This window comes from Phocoena sinus, chromosome 13 (genome assembly GCF_008692025.1).
Source record: "Phocoena sinus isolate mPhoSin1 chromosome 13, mPhoSin1.pri, whole genome shotgun sequence".
NCBI lineage: Eukaryota > Metazoa > Chordata > Mammalia > Artiodactyla > Phocoenidae > Phocoena > Phocoena sinus.
Genome location: NC_045775.1, coordinates 62,067,670 through 62,084,147, shown reverse-complemented (window position 1 = coordinate 62,084,147; position 16,478 = coordinate 62,067,670). Strand labels below are relative to the sequence as shown.

At 32.7% G+C, this 16,478-nt stretch overlaps 1 protein-coding gene across 6 annotated transcripts in view; it reads left to right on the top strand.

Moving 5' to 3' along the window:
* Positions 1–16,478, top strand: part of EXOC6B (exocyst complex component 6B) — a 729,400-nt gene that overhangs the window by 371,992 nt on the left and 340,930 nt on the right. For all 6 annotated transcript variants that reach the window (XR_004352738.1, XM_032652455.1, XM_032652454.1 and 3 more), the window contains 4 exons: positions 20–66; positions 1,426–1,546; positions 14,995–15,066; positions 15,768–15,865. Coding sequence is in view for 5 of the 6 variants with exons in the window: in XM_032652455.1 (XP_032508346.1) it covers positions 20–66; positions 1,426–1,546; positions 14,995–15,066; positions 15,768–15,865 (338 nt within the window). In the remaining variant the exon portion in view is untranslated. The remainder of the gene's footprint in view (positions 1–19; positions 67–1,425; positions 1,547–14,994; positions 15,067–15,767; positions 15,866–16,478) is intronic.

Here is a 16,478-nt window from a genome sequence, read left to right as displayed (position 1 = left end):
TCTCTTTGCTTTGTTGCAGCATGAAACTTTAGATGGCTACAGGAAGTATTTTAATCAAATTGTAGGGTGGGTATGTGTGTGTTTGTGTGTGTGTGTGTTTTAAATTTATACACTTTCAATTGTTTATACACTTTTTGTGAGACTTGGAAAAGTATATCGTGTTCTTTGGGAAATTTTTTTTCTTTTCTGAATTCTTAAGACAAGATTTGTTTTGAATATCTGATGATTTTAAAGGAATGTCTATTCGTTTCATAGAATTATGTTGGGGAACATAATTCTATATTGTTGAGGAACCCTTTTTATGGATAAAGGGAGAAAAATATTGAATTGTAGTCTTATTATATGTGATGTTCTGTTTTTTCATTATATTTAAGTGGGAACCAAATATCAGCAAAAGTTGGCAAGTTTTTTTCTAAAAGGGCCAAATAGTAAAGTATTTTAGGCTCAGCAGGCCATACGGTTTCTGTTAGAACTATTCAGCTTTGTTGTGGTACGAAAGCAGCTATAGACAATATGTAAATGAAAGACAATGGCTGTGTTCCAATAAAACACTGTTTATAAAAACAAGCAGTGGGCCAGATTTGTTCCATGGACTGTATAGTTTGCCATCCTCATCTGGAGTATATATACTAGTATGGAATTGCAGTTCCCAAATAAACATCCCAAATATAGACAGCTTATTCTAATTGCAAAATAGTGACTTTGCAGTTAAAAAGAAGGGAAATAAGTTGGATTGTTCCATGAAATTTCTTTTTTTTCCAAGTTTAGATTGTTGCAATGTAATTGATACCTTTGATTAAAATGTATCATAACAATTCCCTATTTAAAGAATTGTTTTAATTAGTATGAATATTTAGGCAAGAAAGCTGAAGATACATTTTAGATGCATAAAAATTAAGAAGCCACAGAAGAATGTTAAAAGATACGTGTGTATTTTTTTTTTACCTTTGTAAGATATCTTTTCAGCACTTTGATGAGAAAGTTTATATAAGGAGGATTATTTTGGTATTTTGTGTGTTGGATTCTTAAAAAAAATGCGTGCTTTAACTTTCGTTATCTCTTTAGATTCTATTCGTTTTTTAAAATGTATTAATGGGCTGTTGATTTTAATGTAGTGAAATTAGCCTTCTTTACCTATAAACATTTTTCTTCTTTCCTTTAAAATTTCTAGATAACATGGTTAACATTTAATAGGAATGTGACTCCAATTTCTATAGAAGTGGTTAAGATGATATCATGATCAGAGGTATAATTCCAAGTCTAAGAAATCTGATTTTGTTTGTGATACCAAACAGCTTTCTTTAAGAAAAAATGACTAGTATTAACTTCCAATTTGATGACAACTCTTAATGTTTGTCATCCCCTTATGATAGTAGTCAAACTGTAATTTCTGACAGCTGTGCTTTCTTTTTTCCTCAATCTTAGCTTTTTTGTGGTTGAAGATCACATTTTACATACAACCCAGGGTTTAGTAAATAGAGCCTACATCGATGAACTGTGGGAAATGGCACTTTCAAAAACCATCGCAGCACTCCGTACTCACTCGGTATGTAAGAAGCACGAGAGAAGTTCTTACTTCAAGCTAATTATCTATATGCTATTCAGTCTTCTACTGCTTTAAAATCATCATATGTGTATTGTTTGAAATCACCCATTTGGAGTCATCTTCTTCAAAGATGTATGGAGGTAGTCACTTCAAACTGCATGTTCTCTAACACTAAGCCCACTTTTGTGAATGCTCTTTGCAATAAGAAAACAGCAGCTAACATTTGATTGCTGTCTATGTCTCAGGCATTGTTATTATATTGTTATTGTGTACTGCATATATATTTCATCCTCACTTCATCCCTATAAGGCACGTGCTATTGTTATATTTACCCTATAGTCTGGGGAACTGAACCTCAGAGAGGTTAGGTAAACAGCCTGATGTCACCCAGTAAGTGGTGGAGCTTGGATTCAAACCGCGACGGTGTGACTGCAGAGCCCATGTTCTTAGCCACTACTCCATATTGCCTTCATAATGCCTGTTCATACTGATTTGGAGTTCACAGATTTATTCTTACTCTACAACATTTTAGTAAGTTGCTTAATTATGAGTTCCCATGATCTATTGATATATTTTATGATAGCATCAATTGTTGATGATAATCTACTTTATTACAAGCAGAGAATGCTGGCTCTGAATTACTCATTCATTCAATATTTCTTAAACAAGGATTACATGTTGGCAATGGGAATACAAGAATGAATAAGAATAAAGTCTTTGCTCTCAGAGAGTTATATTTTAATTGGGGAGATTCCCAATAAACAAATAAATAGGAATATCAGACAGTGATAATGCAATGTAGACAATTAAAATAGAGTGATAGATTAGGGCAACAAGGTGCCTGCTTTTGTCTGGTTGATCTGAAGTGGCATTCTGAGATCTAAATATCAAGGAGTAACTATTTGTGTAATGATCAATTAAAAGATCATTCCAGGTGAAAGGAACAGTAGTACAAGGACTTTGAGGTACTTTTATGTCTGAAGTGTTTGAGGAATAATAGTGAGGAGTTAATAATAGAAGATAATTTGGTATTTAAAAAATTTCAAGAACAGTATACATCTAGTTATGCTAGCCAGAAACTTAAAAGTCATTCATAACCCTTCAACTCTCTTTATCTAGTCATTAGCAAGTGTTTTAGAGTAAATACCATGTGTAAAATCTGTAATTGAAGGGATTGTAGCCATTTTAGGAAACTGAAAGATGTCCCAAGTGGTTAGAACATAAACATAGAAAGCTAGGCAACTAAGGTAGGAAGTGAGAATAAAGAAGTAGGTAGGTGTCATATTATTTAGGACCTGTTTGACCCTTTAAGCAGTGGGTTGAGTGAGTATGTGTGTGTTGGGGGTAAATTGGAGTGAGAAAGTCAGATTTCTATTTTTAAAAGATTGTTCTGGCTAAATTACAGATGAGGGATGAGAATGGATGTGGGGAGAACAGTTAGTAGGCTAGGCTAGTATTCCAGACAAGAGATGATGATTGCTGGACCAAGGTGATAGTAGATATAGAGAGATGTGGATGAGTTTGAGAGATTTTTAGGAAGTAAGATTAATTATACTTTCTGATGGTTTAATATACAAGAGGTAAGGTAGAAAGAAGTATCAAGCTAATGCCTAGGTTTATAGTTTCCTTCCTTGGATGATAGTGTTGGTTTTGATGGTTTGGAGTGGGGAAGTCATAAGTTACCTTTGGCTGTGATTACTTTGAGATACTTTTTGTGCTATTCAAGTAGTAGGGTCTAGGAGATTGATTAATGTATGAGTTTGAAACCAAAGAGGGTATGTCGTTATTGAATGTGTTGCAAATATTTTTCTCCTTTTATTTTTGTTGGTGGTTTCTTCTTTAGTATTTAAAATGTTAAATGTTTATGTATCTAATTATATTTATCTTATTTTAAAATTTCTCCCATTGCTTATTTGTGTCCAAGGACTTGACCTGACATTTTTACCATTAATATGCTTATGTCATAATAAAGTCTGGAACATTTAAAAATATTTTTTAAAAGTTCTGCCTGTTCTGAGACTAAAAAACAGTCTAACTATTTCATGGCTTGATTGTTACACATTTATGTAGTTACTACCACCTATTCTTATTGTCATTTAGGGTATGATTAAAGATCTCATTTTATTTTTTCTTGCAATAGTATATCCATTGTCCTAGGATCGTTTTTTAAATGCTTTACTTTCCTCCATTGCATGGTGTGCTCTTACATAAAAAAGTTATACAAAGATAACATGGTTATTAAAAGGTAGTTAGGAAATATTGATTATTAATAGTAACGAGTTTGGCCATGATCCCTGGCATGATTATTATTAGCTTTCTTATATGTAAATTTCAAGACCCCTTTTTCTGTGAATGAATACATGATATACAATATATATTTTACGTAAAACATGCTGTATTTTTCATTTAATATCTAATGAATTTGTATTAGTTTTAATGTGCATTTGTATAATGTTCCATTTTTAGGAATGTACCATTTTAAAAAATTAATTCACTTGATGCACTTTTTTAAAAAGTTTTTTTAAGCTGTTATAAACATTGAAGTAAATATTTTTATTAACATGTCCTTGCACATTAATTATACTTAGGATAAATTCTTAGATGTGAATTTAGTGAGTTAAAGGATCTGTATATTTCTGAGGCTCTGGATGTGTATTGCTAATTTGCTATACAAAAAGATTGAACCATTTAGCATCACTAAGCATCATCTGTTAGAATTCCTATTTCCTTATTCCTTTTATGCCGCAGAAAGTTACGTTTAAAAACAAAAAGTCATTCCCAATATAATAATAATGTCAGAAATTATATGTCAGAAATTAATTTAATGTTTTTCTTTAATACTAATATTAAAAATCTCTTCACATCTTTTTAGTTATTTGTATATCTTCTTAGAATTTCCTGTTCCTATGCATTGCCTTTATTTTGTATTTTAATCGTTTTATTTTATATTTATTAGTAACACATGGATGTTAATGTTTAACATTAACCTTAATCTGAATGTTAAGCTCTAGTCTGATATATAGGTTGTAAATATTTCCTTAGTTTCATGTGTTTCTAACCTTTGATTTTCTTTTCCATGGCTTTACAGAAGTTTAAAATTTTTAATGGAGTTAAATGTATTGATCTTTAACCTTACTATTTATGTCTTCCTTATTCCAAATAAGTGTAATTATTTGTCTATATTTAGTTTTAGTATTTCTGTAGTTACTTGTTTAACATATAATTCATAAACTAAAAGTTTATTTTAGTGTTGTGTGTGAGGTTGGACTTTATTTTGAAAATGACTCACCACCTCCAATAACATTATTGTGATAATCTGTTGTTTTATTCAGCTCAGGTTACCATAATGAAATATATAGATTGGGTAGCTTAAACAACAGAAATTTATTTTCTCACAGTTACAGAGGCTGAAAGTCTGAGATGAAGGTGCCATCATGGTTGGTTTCTTGTAAGGACCCTCCTGGGTTTCAGATGATCACATTCTCATTGTGTTCTCACATGGCCCTTCCTCAGCATGTATTCTAGTGTCTTCTCCTTTTATAAGGACACCAATCCCATCAGATTAGGACCTTACCCATATGACTTCATTTGACTTTAATTATCTCTCCAAGGCCTCTTCTCCAAACAAGGCTACACTGGCACTAGGGCTTCAAAATAGAATTTCGGGGGGAATGCAGCATTCAGTTCATAAATGTCTGTCCTTTCCCAACCTATTTTGAAGGCCACATTTATCATAATATGTTATATAAATACTAAGATCTGTTTCTAGGCTCTGATTGCTGCCTGCCCCCTTCCTTCTCTCTATATGTCTTGAACCAGTACAACATTGTTTTGATTATTACATCTGATATAGTATGCTTTAATTTCTTATATGACATATATGTCCTATAAAATCCCCTTTTTAAAATATACTATTTACCTCCTTATTATTCTTCTAGGTTAATTTGAGAATCACTTTGTCACATCCCTTCCACCTCTTACCTCCCCCTAAAACTGACCTATAGTGTTAGTATGCAGTAAATCTGCAAATTTAAATGGAGATAATTGACATATCTCAGCATCTGGTATTTTTCAACAGGAATATATGTATTTTTCTCACTTATTTGCTTTTTTTTTTTTTTTTTGTGGTGCGTGGGCCTCTTACTGTTGTGGCTTCTCCCGTTGTGGAGCGCAGGCTCCGGACACGCAGGCTCAGCGGCCATGGCTCACGGGCCCAGCCGCTCCGCGGCATGTGGGATCTTCCTGGACCGGGGCACGAACCCGTGTCCCCTGCATCAGCAGGTGGACTTTCAACCACTGCACCACCAGGGAAGCCCTGCTTTTATATCTTTTGGTAAAATATTTTATGTGCTCCCTATCTAAGTCCTATTTTTGGTATTTTATGGTTTATTTCAGGTAGTATTTTGAGGAAGGTTTGTTTCTCATTCATATTTATTAACTAGTATTACTGTCATTCCATGGGAGAGAAGTCTTTGATTTTGTTTGTTTATTTTATATCTGTCCATTTCCCTGATTTCACCAATTTTATTTTTTTCCTGGGAAAATGTGTTTTTCTTTTAGAAAACTTAGATTTCTTCCAAGCAGTTTCTTTTTTTAAAGCAGTGGTTTTTCACATTTGAGAATGTGGCAAATCTATAGGAGTCTCTCAGCAGGAAAATATACTCTTTTCCTCATCATGCAACCATACTTACTGTCATGAAGAATAAGACACTTTACAATGTGCTGATTAAAGTGTATATCTGTGGAGAAAATTAATCTTAATGGAATGTTGCCTTGTAGATCTACTGTGTATTCTTTTGAACTGAAGAATAAATGACAAAAATACCTTTAAAAAATAGTTTAGCATCAGTCTACAGAGGCAGAAAGAAATTAGTGGTCTCCTAGGGCTGGGAATGGATATGAGGAATAAGTAGGTGATAGCTTAAGGGGCAGGGTTTCTCTTTGAGATGAAGAAAATGTTCTAAAACTGACTGTGGTTATGTTTGCACATGTCTGCAAAAATATTAAAAAAACTAAAAACTGTTGAATTACATACTTTAAATGGGTGAGTAGTATGGTATGGGAATTGTATTTCAACAGAACCATTAAAATAGAACTCAACATCACGTACATTTACTGACTGAATCATTTTTATCCATTATGAGACAAAGTAGTTGATGCCACAGATACCAATTCTATTTTATGACACTATTTATTGTGTTACATTATCAGCAAGAAAGAAAAATAAGAACAACCTGAACATCAAAACAAATCTCAAAAGGAAACATTATATCTGAGTGGTTATTTTTTGTAAAAAATCTGTATATTTTTCTAACTTTCTATGTCACTAATTAAAACTTTTTATATTTTCTGATTGAATTATCAGTCATTGCATAAATTGGAAACATTTTGAAAGATAAAATATTCTCAGTGCTGATTTCAAAACATGATAAAAATCTTATGCAATCTTATACAATCCATCTCACTTAGAATTCAAATTTAGCAGTACCTGTATATTAAAAGAATAATATTCAGATACAAAGAATTCATATCAGGAATGGTTTAATATTAGAAGATCTGTTAATATAATTGCTAGTATGACTACCAATAAAATGATAAACAGATCATCTGATAATACTAGAAAGGTATCTTTTTACTATTTAAAATTATGGAACAATATAATTTGTGTGGCCAAAAATCCTCATGTTTTGTAGCTATTAAATATTGGACATTTTTTCTTATTATGTGATGGGCAGACAAGAGTGTGTACTGTAATAGTGGGGTTTTTTTGTGTGTGTGTGATTGATTGATTGATTTTAACATCTTTATTGGAGTGTAATTGCTTTGCAATGATATGTTAGTTTCTGCTTTATAACAAAGTGAATCAGCTATACATATATATGGAATCTAAAAAAAAAAACGGTTATGAAGAACCTAGGGGCAGGACAGGGATAAAGACACAGACGTAGAGAATGGACTTGAGGACACAGGGAGTGGGAGGGTAAGCTGGGACGAAGTGAGAGAGTGGCATGGACATATATACACTACCAAATGTAAAATAGATAGCTAGTGGGAAGCAGCCGCATAGCACAGGGAGATCAGCTCCGTGCTTTGTAATAGTGGTTTTATACGCACCCACATCCATACCCACCCCCCCCCCACACACATGTTTTAAATTTCTTTGAGTCAAAGGGTGTACTAAGCATATATGTCGTGCAGCTCTCTAACCAAATTGCTATTGAAATAACATGTAAGAAAAACTAAAAAGAGAAACACTGCAGAGTACCTCTATAGGCCAGAAGTTTTGAAAAATTTCTTTCAATTTAGAAAACAGAAGGAATCAGAATAATGACTCCACCTGAGAAAAGAAAATATTACATTAAATATGGTGCAGAGGGTATTGTCAAAGTAGGAAACATTGTTCCAGATGGAATCTAGGAACACTCTAAATTCAGTCAACAAATGTTATGAGCAGGAATGAGGCTGCGAGAAATCTTAAGTGAAATTATTTAGAGGTCTACCTTCTAAAAATCTTAGCTAGACAGCAGGTTACCCAATTCCTTTGGCCAACCTTACCATCAACATAAAGAGATGATAACATGATTAGTGAAGTTCTCTACAGTACTACTTTTTGAGCAAGGTGATTCATCTGCCCCACCCACCTACAAAGAGCCTGTAGTCAGTTTTTGGAAAACAGACTTAAAAGCTGCAGAGGGTGAAACCCATACCAGTTATACATACTAGTCAATCTAGTCCTTCATTTCTAAACATAAACAAATGCCGAGTTGTAGAATATTTGAGGAAAACCAGTTACATCAAATAGAAGACAATAATAAACAAATTGCATAGCTATTCTTTAGCAAATACAAATAACTCGTGGACTAGGAGATAAATTTATAAAGTAATAATTATTTCTCATTTTAGGAATATAGGAAGCTAGGTCATTCATAGCAGCTGTTCAGCTTGAAACAACTAAAAGTACTGCTTTATGTACTGCATATAAGATGTTTAAGTCTAGAGTGCTTAGTAAGGTTATTAAGGAATTACCAGGCCAAATCCAGGGGAGATTGAGGTCCAGAAAGATAGACTTAAACACTTAAGCTGCATTTGCCTTGAGGTTACTTGTTAGTCCAGGCAATTTGTACTCAGATTTGATAGTCTCTGGGGCCTATCTGGGATGGAGAGTCTAATATGGTGCCCTCCCCCACATTAAACTGGAAAGAACTATTCTTTTCAGGTTAAGACTGAATCAGAAGTAAGTAAAAGAGCAGTCAAAATTCTTCCCTTAAAGAAATCTTCAGGTCTAGGGAGTTTTTTTCTTGAATTCCTATCTTACATAAACTCTTGGAGAATAGAAAAGAGGAAACACCAACTCATTTTATGAGGTGTGTGTAATCTTGATAATGAAGCCAGATGAGGATAGTACAAGAACTCATAAACTCATAAAAATACAGGCTCATTTATAAATATAGATCAGAAATCTTAAATAAAATATTAGAAAACAGAATTCAGCAGTTTACAGAGAGCTTTAATATGTTGAGTTTATCATAGCAAATGCAAGCTTAGTTCAATATTACAAAGTCTATTAACATAATTTAATGAATTAATAGATTAAAGGACAAAAATTATGTAATCATTTCAATAGATACAGAACAGCATTTAATAAAACACACCATAAATTCATGGTAAGATCTCTTAGTAAATTTAAAACATAAGAGAATTTCTTTAAACTGGTAAAAATCTATCCTCAAAAACCTATAATAAGTATCATATTTAATTACCATCACTCCTGTTTTGTATTGTATTAGAAGTTGTGCTTACTGTTGTAAAGATAGAAACATAAATAAATTAAAAAATACACCTTTGAAAGGAAGAAACAAAATTGTCATTTTTGCAGATGATATATTTTTGTACATTGAAAATTCAAAGAATTTACAGAAAATTTATTACAATTAATGGAAGAGGTTAGCATGTTCCCTGATACAAAATCATTATGCAAAATCAGCTGTCATTTTATAAACCAGGAGTAAAAGTTGAAAAGTTAAAATTTTTAAAAGATAAAATTGACACAATAGCATACATTAAAAGTAGTAGAAATATATCTAGCAAAATATGTTCAAGACCTCCATGGAGAAAATTCTAAAATGTTTTTGAGAATCGAAAAGGAATTAAAGAGGACCTAAATAAAATTGAAATAGCATGTTCATTGATTGGAAGAGTTATTATTGTAGATATCTGTTCTCTTAAAATTGATCTATAAATTTAATTCGGTGGCAGGCAAAATCTCAATAATCTTATTTTTGGGAGGATGAGTACCTTTGCCATCTGATTGTAATATATTGGAGTGTAATTGCTTTACAATGGTGTGTTAGTTTCTGCTTTATAACAAAGTGTATCAGTTATACGTATACATATGTTCCCATATCTCTTCCCTCTTGCGTCTCCCTCCCTCACACCCTCTGCATCCCACCCCTCTAGGTGGTCACAAAGCACCGAGCTGATCTCCCTGTGCTATGCGGCTGCTTCCCACTAGCTATCTATTTCACATTTGGTAGTGTATATATGTCTATGCCACTCTCTCACTTTGTCACAGCTTACCCTTCCCTCTCCCCATATCCTCAAGTCCATTCTCTAGTAGGTCTGTGTCTTTATTCCTATCTTACCCCTAGGTTCTTCAGGACATTTTTTTTCCCCTTAGATTCCATATATATGTGTTAGCATATATATTTGTCTTTCTCTTTCTGACTTACTTCACTCTGTATGACAGACTCTAGGTCCATCCAGCTCACTACAAATAACTCAAATTCATTTCTTTTTATGGTTGAGTAATATTCCATTGTATATATGTGCCACATCTTCTTTATCCATTCATCCGATCATGGACACTTAGGTTGTTTCCATCTCCTGGCTATTGTAAATAGAGCTACAGTGAACATTTTGGTATGTGACTCTTTTTGAATTATGGTCTTAAGCCAGTACAAAAGCCAGGAACAGCTAAGAGACTCCTTAAGACTGAGATAAGGTAGGTGGGTTTTCTCTACTGGATATCAAGACTTAATTTAGAAATCTTATTAAATGAGTACCAGACACTCCGGTACCGTCATTGGATAAATAATGAAACAGAATATAGGGCCTCCAAAAAAGATCTTTGATATTTATAAAAGAGGTAGTATTGCAGGTCAGTGGGTAGAGGACAGACATTTCAATGAATAGTACTGGGACAGTTGAGTATCAGTATGGGGGAAATAATATACCAAAAAATGAGTTTCAGATTGATAAAATATCAAAATGTAAGGCCATAAATCTTTCAGAAGATAGTATAAGAGAATATCTTTATGATTCAGGTTAGGGAAGGAATTCCTAACTAAAATTCCAAAGGCACTAACCAGAAAGGAAAAGATTCATACATTAAATATTAAGCTGCGTTAAAGCTGTAAGAAAAAACAAAAAAACGAAAGATAGTAGATAAAATAAGCTATATGATGAGAAATGATGTTTTCAACACAAAATCAGCAAAGAACTAACATAAAACATACAAAAATTTCACTATTCATCATGACAATAGAGACAGACAATAGAAAAAACAAGCAAAAGATTTAAACAGATACTTCACTAAGGAAGGAATTCACTTGGCTGAGAAACATGTGAAAGATGCTCAACTTTAGTGCATCATTGAAATGCAAATTAAAACCAAATGAGGTAACATTATGTAAGAATTAATAACACAAATGTTGATAAGGATATGAAGTATTCAGAACCCCTTTGAAAAAAATTAGCATCATCTTTTAAAATCGAAGATCCTCATGAACCAGAAATACTTCTCCTAACTATATTCCCTTGAGAAGCTTGCCCTAATGCACCATAATACACATGCAAGAATATTCATTCCAGCATTGTTGAATTTTCAAAATTAGAAATGACTTAAATGTCCATTGGTAATAAAATGAACAATCTGGGTTAAACTCCTAACATGGAATATTATACAGCATGAAAATGCCCACACTATAGCTATATACAGTAGCATGGATGAATTTCACAAGTATAATGTTGAATTATAAAAGCAAGACAGAAATTTATACATACAGATTTTTTCCACTTACATCATATTGAGAAAGAAAATATTGAGTAAGACTGAGTATTTAGATGGTTACAAAGCAATGAAATTAAGAGAATGAACCGACAGGCATATGTGATAAAGGTCTGGTACTGAAAATATATAGAGAACTCTTAACACTCAACAGTAAGAAAAAAATTTAAAAACGGGCCCAATTAAAAAACAGGCAAAAGTTCTGAACAGATACCTCACCAAAGAAGATATTCAAATGGCAGGAAAGCATACAAAAGATGCTCAACAACATATGTCCTCAGGGAATTACAAATTAAACAACAATGAGCTACCACCACACACCCATTAGAATGGCTAAAATACTGACAACACCAAATGCTGAAGAGAATGTGGAACAGCAGGAACTCTCTTTGTTGATGGGAATGGAAAATGGTACAGCCAGCTTAGAAGAGAGTTTGGCAGTTTCTACAAAATGAAACATACTCTTACTATATGATCCAGCAAGTACACTCTAGGTATTTGCCAAATGAGTTGAAAACTTATGTTAACACAGAAACCTGCCCACTCATGTTTATAACAGCTTATTCATAATAGCCAAAACCTGGAAGCAACCAAGATGTCCTTTAGCAGGTGAATGGATAAACTCTGGTACATTCTTATAATTGAATATTTATTCAGTGGCAAAAAAGAAATGGTCTATCAATCCACAAAAAGACGTGGAGGAAAGTTAAATGCATATTGCTAAGTAAAAGAACCCAATCTGAGAAGGCTATATACTCATATGATTCCAACTATATGACATTCTGGAAGAGGCAAAATTATGGAGACAGTAAAAAGATCAGGGTTGCCAGGATTTGGGAGAGGGATGGAGGGATGAATAAGTGGAAGACAGGGAATTTTTAGAGCAGTGAAACTATTCTCTACGATATTGTAATGGTAGAATATGTCATTATACATATGTTAAAACCTGTAAATTATATAACACAAAGAGTAAACTCTAATGTAAACTATGGACTTCAGTTAATAACAGTGTGTCAGTGTTGGTTCATTAGCTGTACCAAATGTTACCACACTAGTGCAAGATGTTATAATAAGGGAATCTGTGCATGAATTTCTGTGTGAAGGGATATATGGGAACTCTGTACTTTCTGCTCAATTTATCTGTAAATACAAAACTGCTCTAAGAAATAAAGTTTATTAAGTTAAAAAGTACAAAGAAGCAAAAACATGAAGGAAAGACATGGAAATGATTATCATAAATGTCATGATAATGTTTTCCTGAGTGGAGAGGAAAGAAGTTGTTTTGGAGCTTCTGGCATGCTGGTGCTATTTAGTTTTGTTTGCCTGGTGAAGTTGTACATATAGGTTTTATTTATTATTTTCTTTATGTATACTATATTCACAATTTTAAAAAATGTGGTAAGGAGGAAAAGGAAGGAAGCAAGCCACAGAAGGATAGAAATCAAAGATAAACATTGCTTTCTTGGAAATTTATGACTACCATAATAGAGAAATTTAATTCAAAGATTAAATAGATAAAATGGCATATCATTCTGTGATCAAGAAGACAAAATCAAATATATAGAGTGAAGACACAAAGAGATGGAAAATATGAATGGAAAGTTAAGGAACATGGATAATTGGTGTAGATTTTTGGTTGTATCTAATAGGGATTTAGAAAGAAAGAATAGTCACAAAGCAGGGAACTTAAATAATTAAATAAAAGAGGGAAATTTCCCTGCATTAAAGAAAGACTAGATTATTACAGTTGAAAGGATGCATTTTTTTGGTCAGGCAGGGTAAATTATGGCACACAGTTTTCTCGCATCTGAAATTGTGTATTTTAGTTTGAGTGCAAAAGAAAGGCATTTCCAAACACATGAGGGTTCAAAGTTTACTTTTCACCCATCCTGTCTTACTGGTGTTGAAAAAGAAATTCTAAATACAAGATGGGATGGGAGTAAATAAATGTGTGCAAAAATGAGAGTAAAACTCATAGATAAATCTAAATAACTGATTGTTTATTTGTAAAGCTTATGCTATTAAGAATCCCTAAAAGAGGAGAAGCTTAAGTTTAAAACATTTTTTAGATGAAAACCCCAGATTTTTTCAAATAAACAGTGGGCAGAAAGGATATAACATTAATAACCAGTATAAGATAATTTGAAAACACTGATCCAATGAAAAACAGGAAAGGAAACAAAAAAGAAAGAAGAAATCATTGAAAATAGAAAACTTAAAATAAGATGGCTAGAATAGGTCCAAATATGTAAGTATTCATGAGAAATGCCCCAGTTGGAAAGTATTATAGTTTGGTTACTAAGAGATTCATACATTAAGATTACACAGAAAGATTGAAAATAAAGAATGGGGAGCAAAAAGGACAATATTCTTCAAGAAAATTGGATTGAAGTTAAAGACCATTAAATGGGAGAAGAGAGGAACATTTGTTTTGATATTATTTTTAACCCACCAAAAAGACAATAACCCATTTACTGGGAACAAGCAAGCATCAGTATGTATATAAACAAAAACTGTTAAGTAGTAGGAAGAGAAACCAAGGGACCACACCATTGTGGGAGAATTCAATGCTCCTTCAGAAACTGAGCAGTTAAGTAGAGGGCAAGTAATCAAACTATAATTAAGAGAATTTGAATATCAAAGTCACTGAAAAATAGTGCCACATACATCTTTGTAGCTTGTCCGCAGAAGGTATCTCAATGTCATTTCAGTTTTCAAATTTGTTGATAAGAGGTTATACATGGACATTTTGTAATTTGTGTTTTCCTCTGTATTGTTTAGTTTTGTTTTCTCTTTGTTGTTTAATTGGACTTAACTGTGATTTGTCTATTTTATTGATTTTATGTTTAACTTGAGCTTTTGGTTTCATTGATCAAATCTTTCATGTCTTCTCTATGTCATTAATGTCTGCTTTTTATTTTATCAGTTTTGTTCTCTCATTTATGGTTTATTTTGGCTTTTTTGGCCTAGCTTCATGAGTTGAGTGCTTAGTTTGTTTATTTTAAATCTTTTATGTTTTCTAATGTTCACATATAAAGATGTAATTTGTTTTTAAAATGGTGTTAGCTGCATTCCATAGGTTTTGATTTGAACCATTTCATTGCTGTTCATTTTTAAATAATCTGCAATATCAATTTTGATTTCTTCTTTAACCAAACAGTTATTTAGAAGTGTGTTTTTAAATTTCCAAGTGTTAAAAATGTAGATCATGGATTATTGGAGTCTTTACTCACTCTTCCTTGGCTGAATCTGGTGTTACTTTAAACCAGGAAGGTTTTCCAGAGAGCGTTTACCAGGTGCAGCATTAAGCAGTTGAGTAAATCAAAATTTACTTTTATTTTTAATAAATGTGTTTTTCCTCATTGTCTTTTATTTCCTTTAGTCTTACTGCTCTGATCCAAACCTCGTGTTAGATTTGAAGAACCTCATTGTGCTTTTTGCTGACACACTTCAGGTTTGTGGTTTATGTTTACACAGACTTATCTAGATGAGTGTTTCATCATCTCTAAATCTTTTCATTGTCTATCTAAGCTTGAGTAAGTAACTTTTAGTTTTTAGTTGTGTTTCTTCTTTTCCTAGAGCTAGAACTTTTTATCTCTTTGTAGCATTTCCTGCTCATCACCTTGACCGTTTATGTTCTCATAAATTGTTCTCATCCCCCTTTTTTTCTCAAGGCAAATCAATTAATTGAACTCACTACCTTAGTTCTTCAAAATGTCCTTAATTCAGATCTAATGTCTGAGTGATTTTGGAGTTTCATAACTACTGTTTTAAATAATGAACCACATATTATATCCAATAGAATAGCATTAGAAGTGGGTGAGACTGGTAGCATTCTCATTTTCTCTCCCTATTCCTGAAGGTTGCTAAGATTTACAGAAGGAGTTGTAGGGAAAACTTAGCTGACATTTATACCCAGTATATATTAATTTTAATGTTCATCTTTTAATTTTTTTCTGACTGGCTTATATTGGTATATATCTTTTAATTCTTAAGAATGAACACTAGATATTAGGTGGGAATGAAAGATTTTTCTTACCATGGTTTTATTTAAATTGTTGGCCAAAGAACAAAAATATCTTTCAGTGCCTAATCTCTCATGTTACTTAAAAAAATCACCTTATGAAATGAAGCTATTTTCTTATTTTGTTTCAGGTGTATGGTTTTCCTGTAAATCAGCTTTTTGACATGCTGTTAGAAATCAGAGATCAATATAGTGAAACTTTGCTAAAGAAGTGGTCAGGTATTTTCAGGTGAGAAATTGTCTATAGTTGTGTGTGTGTGCGCACGCACGTGTGTGCATGCATGTGTGTACACACGTCTTTATACATAAGGTTTTTCAGATGTAATAAGCAACAAGTATATGTGGCTTATTTTTTCTAGCTCTGATCCCAGTTATGATTAAGAATTCAAATAAGGTGTAGTGGTGTCCCAAATAAAGTTCCCGAGATATCCAGTCTCAGTATATTAGTACCTACTATGTGAGGAGTCCCCAGATCCCATTTTGGCTTTTTTGTTTCCTTGAATGAATGTCATATACCTTGGTTCATACCAACCAGATCACCTTGTGTCTTCTTAATCTGTTTTTTGATTTTCTCTTTGAGGATCATGCCCAGTCTATGTCTCACTTGTAAGGTAGTGGCTTTTGAGCCCTTTCAAGTAATTTAGTTTTTTTGGAACTTTTTTGAAGACTCACTCATGTGATTCCTCATCAACTTTATTCTCTTATACCCAGAGAAGAGATTTATTACAATCCAGTATTTGAAGCATATTATTTAAATAGTTACTGCAACATGCATACGACAATAAGAAAATTATTGTATTACACCTCCACTTACAAATGTTTCCTTGCACTGTTTTCCTGGC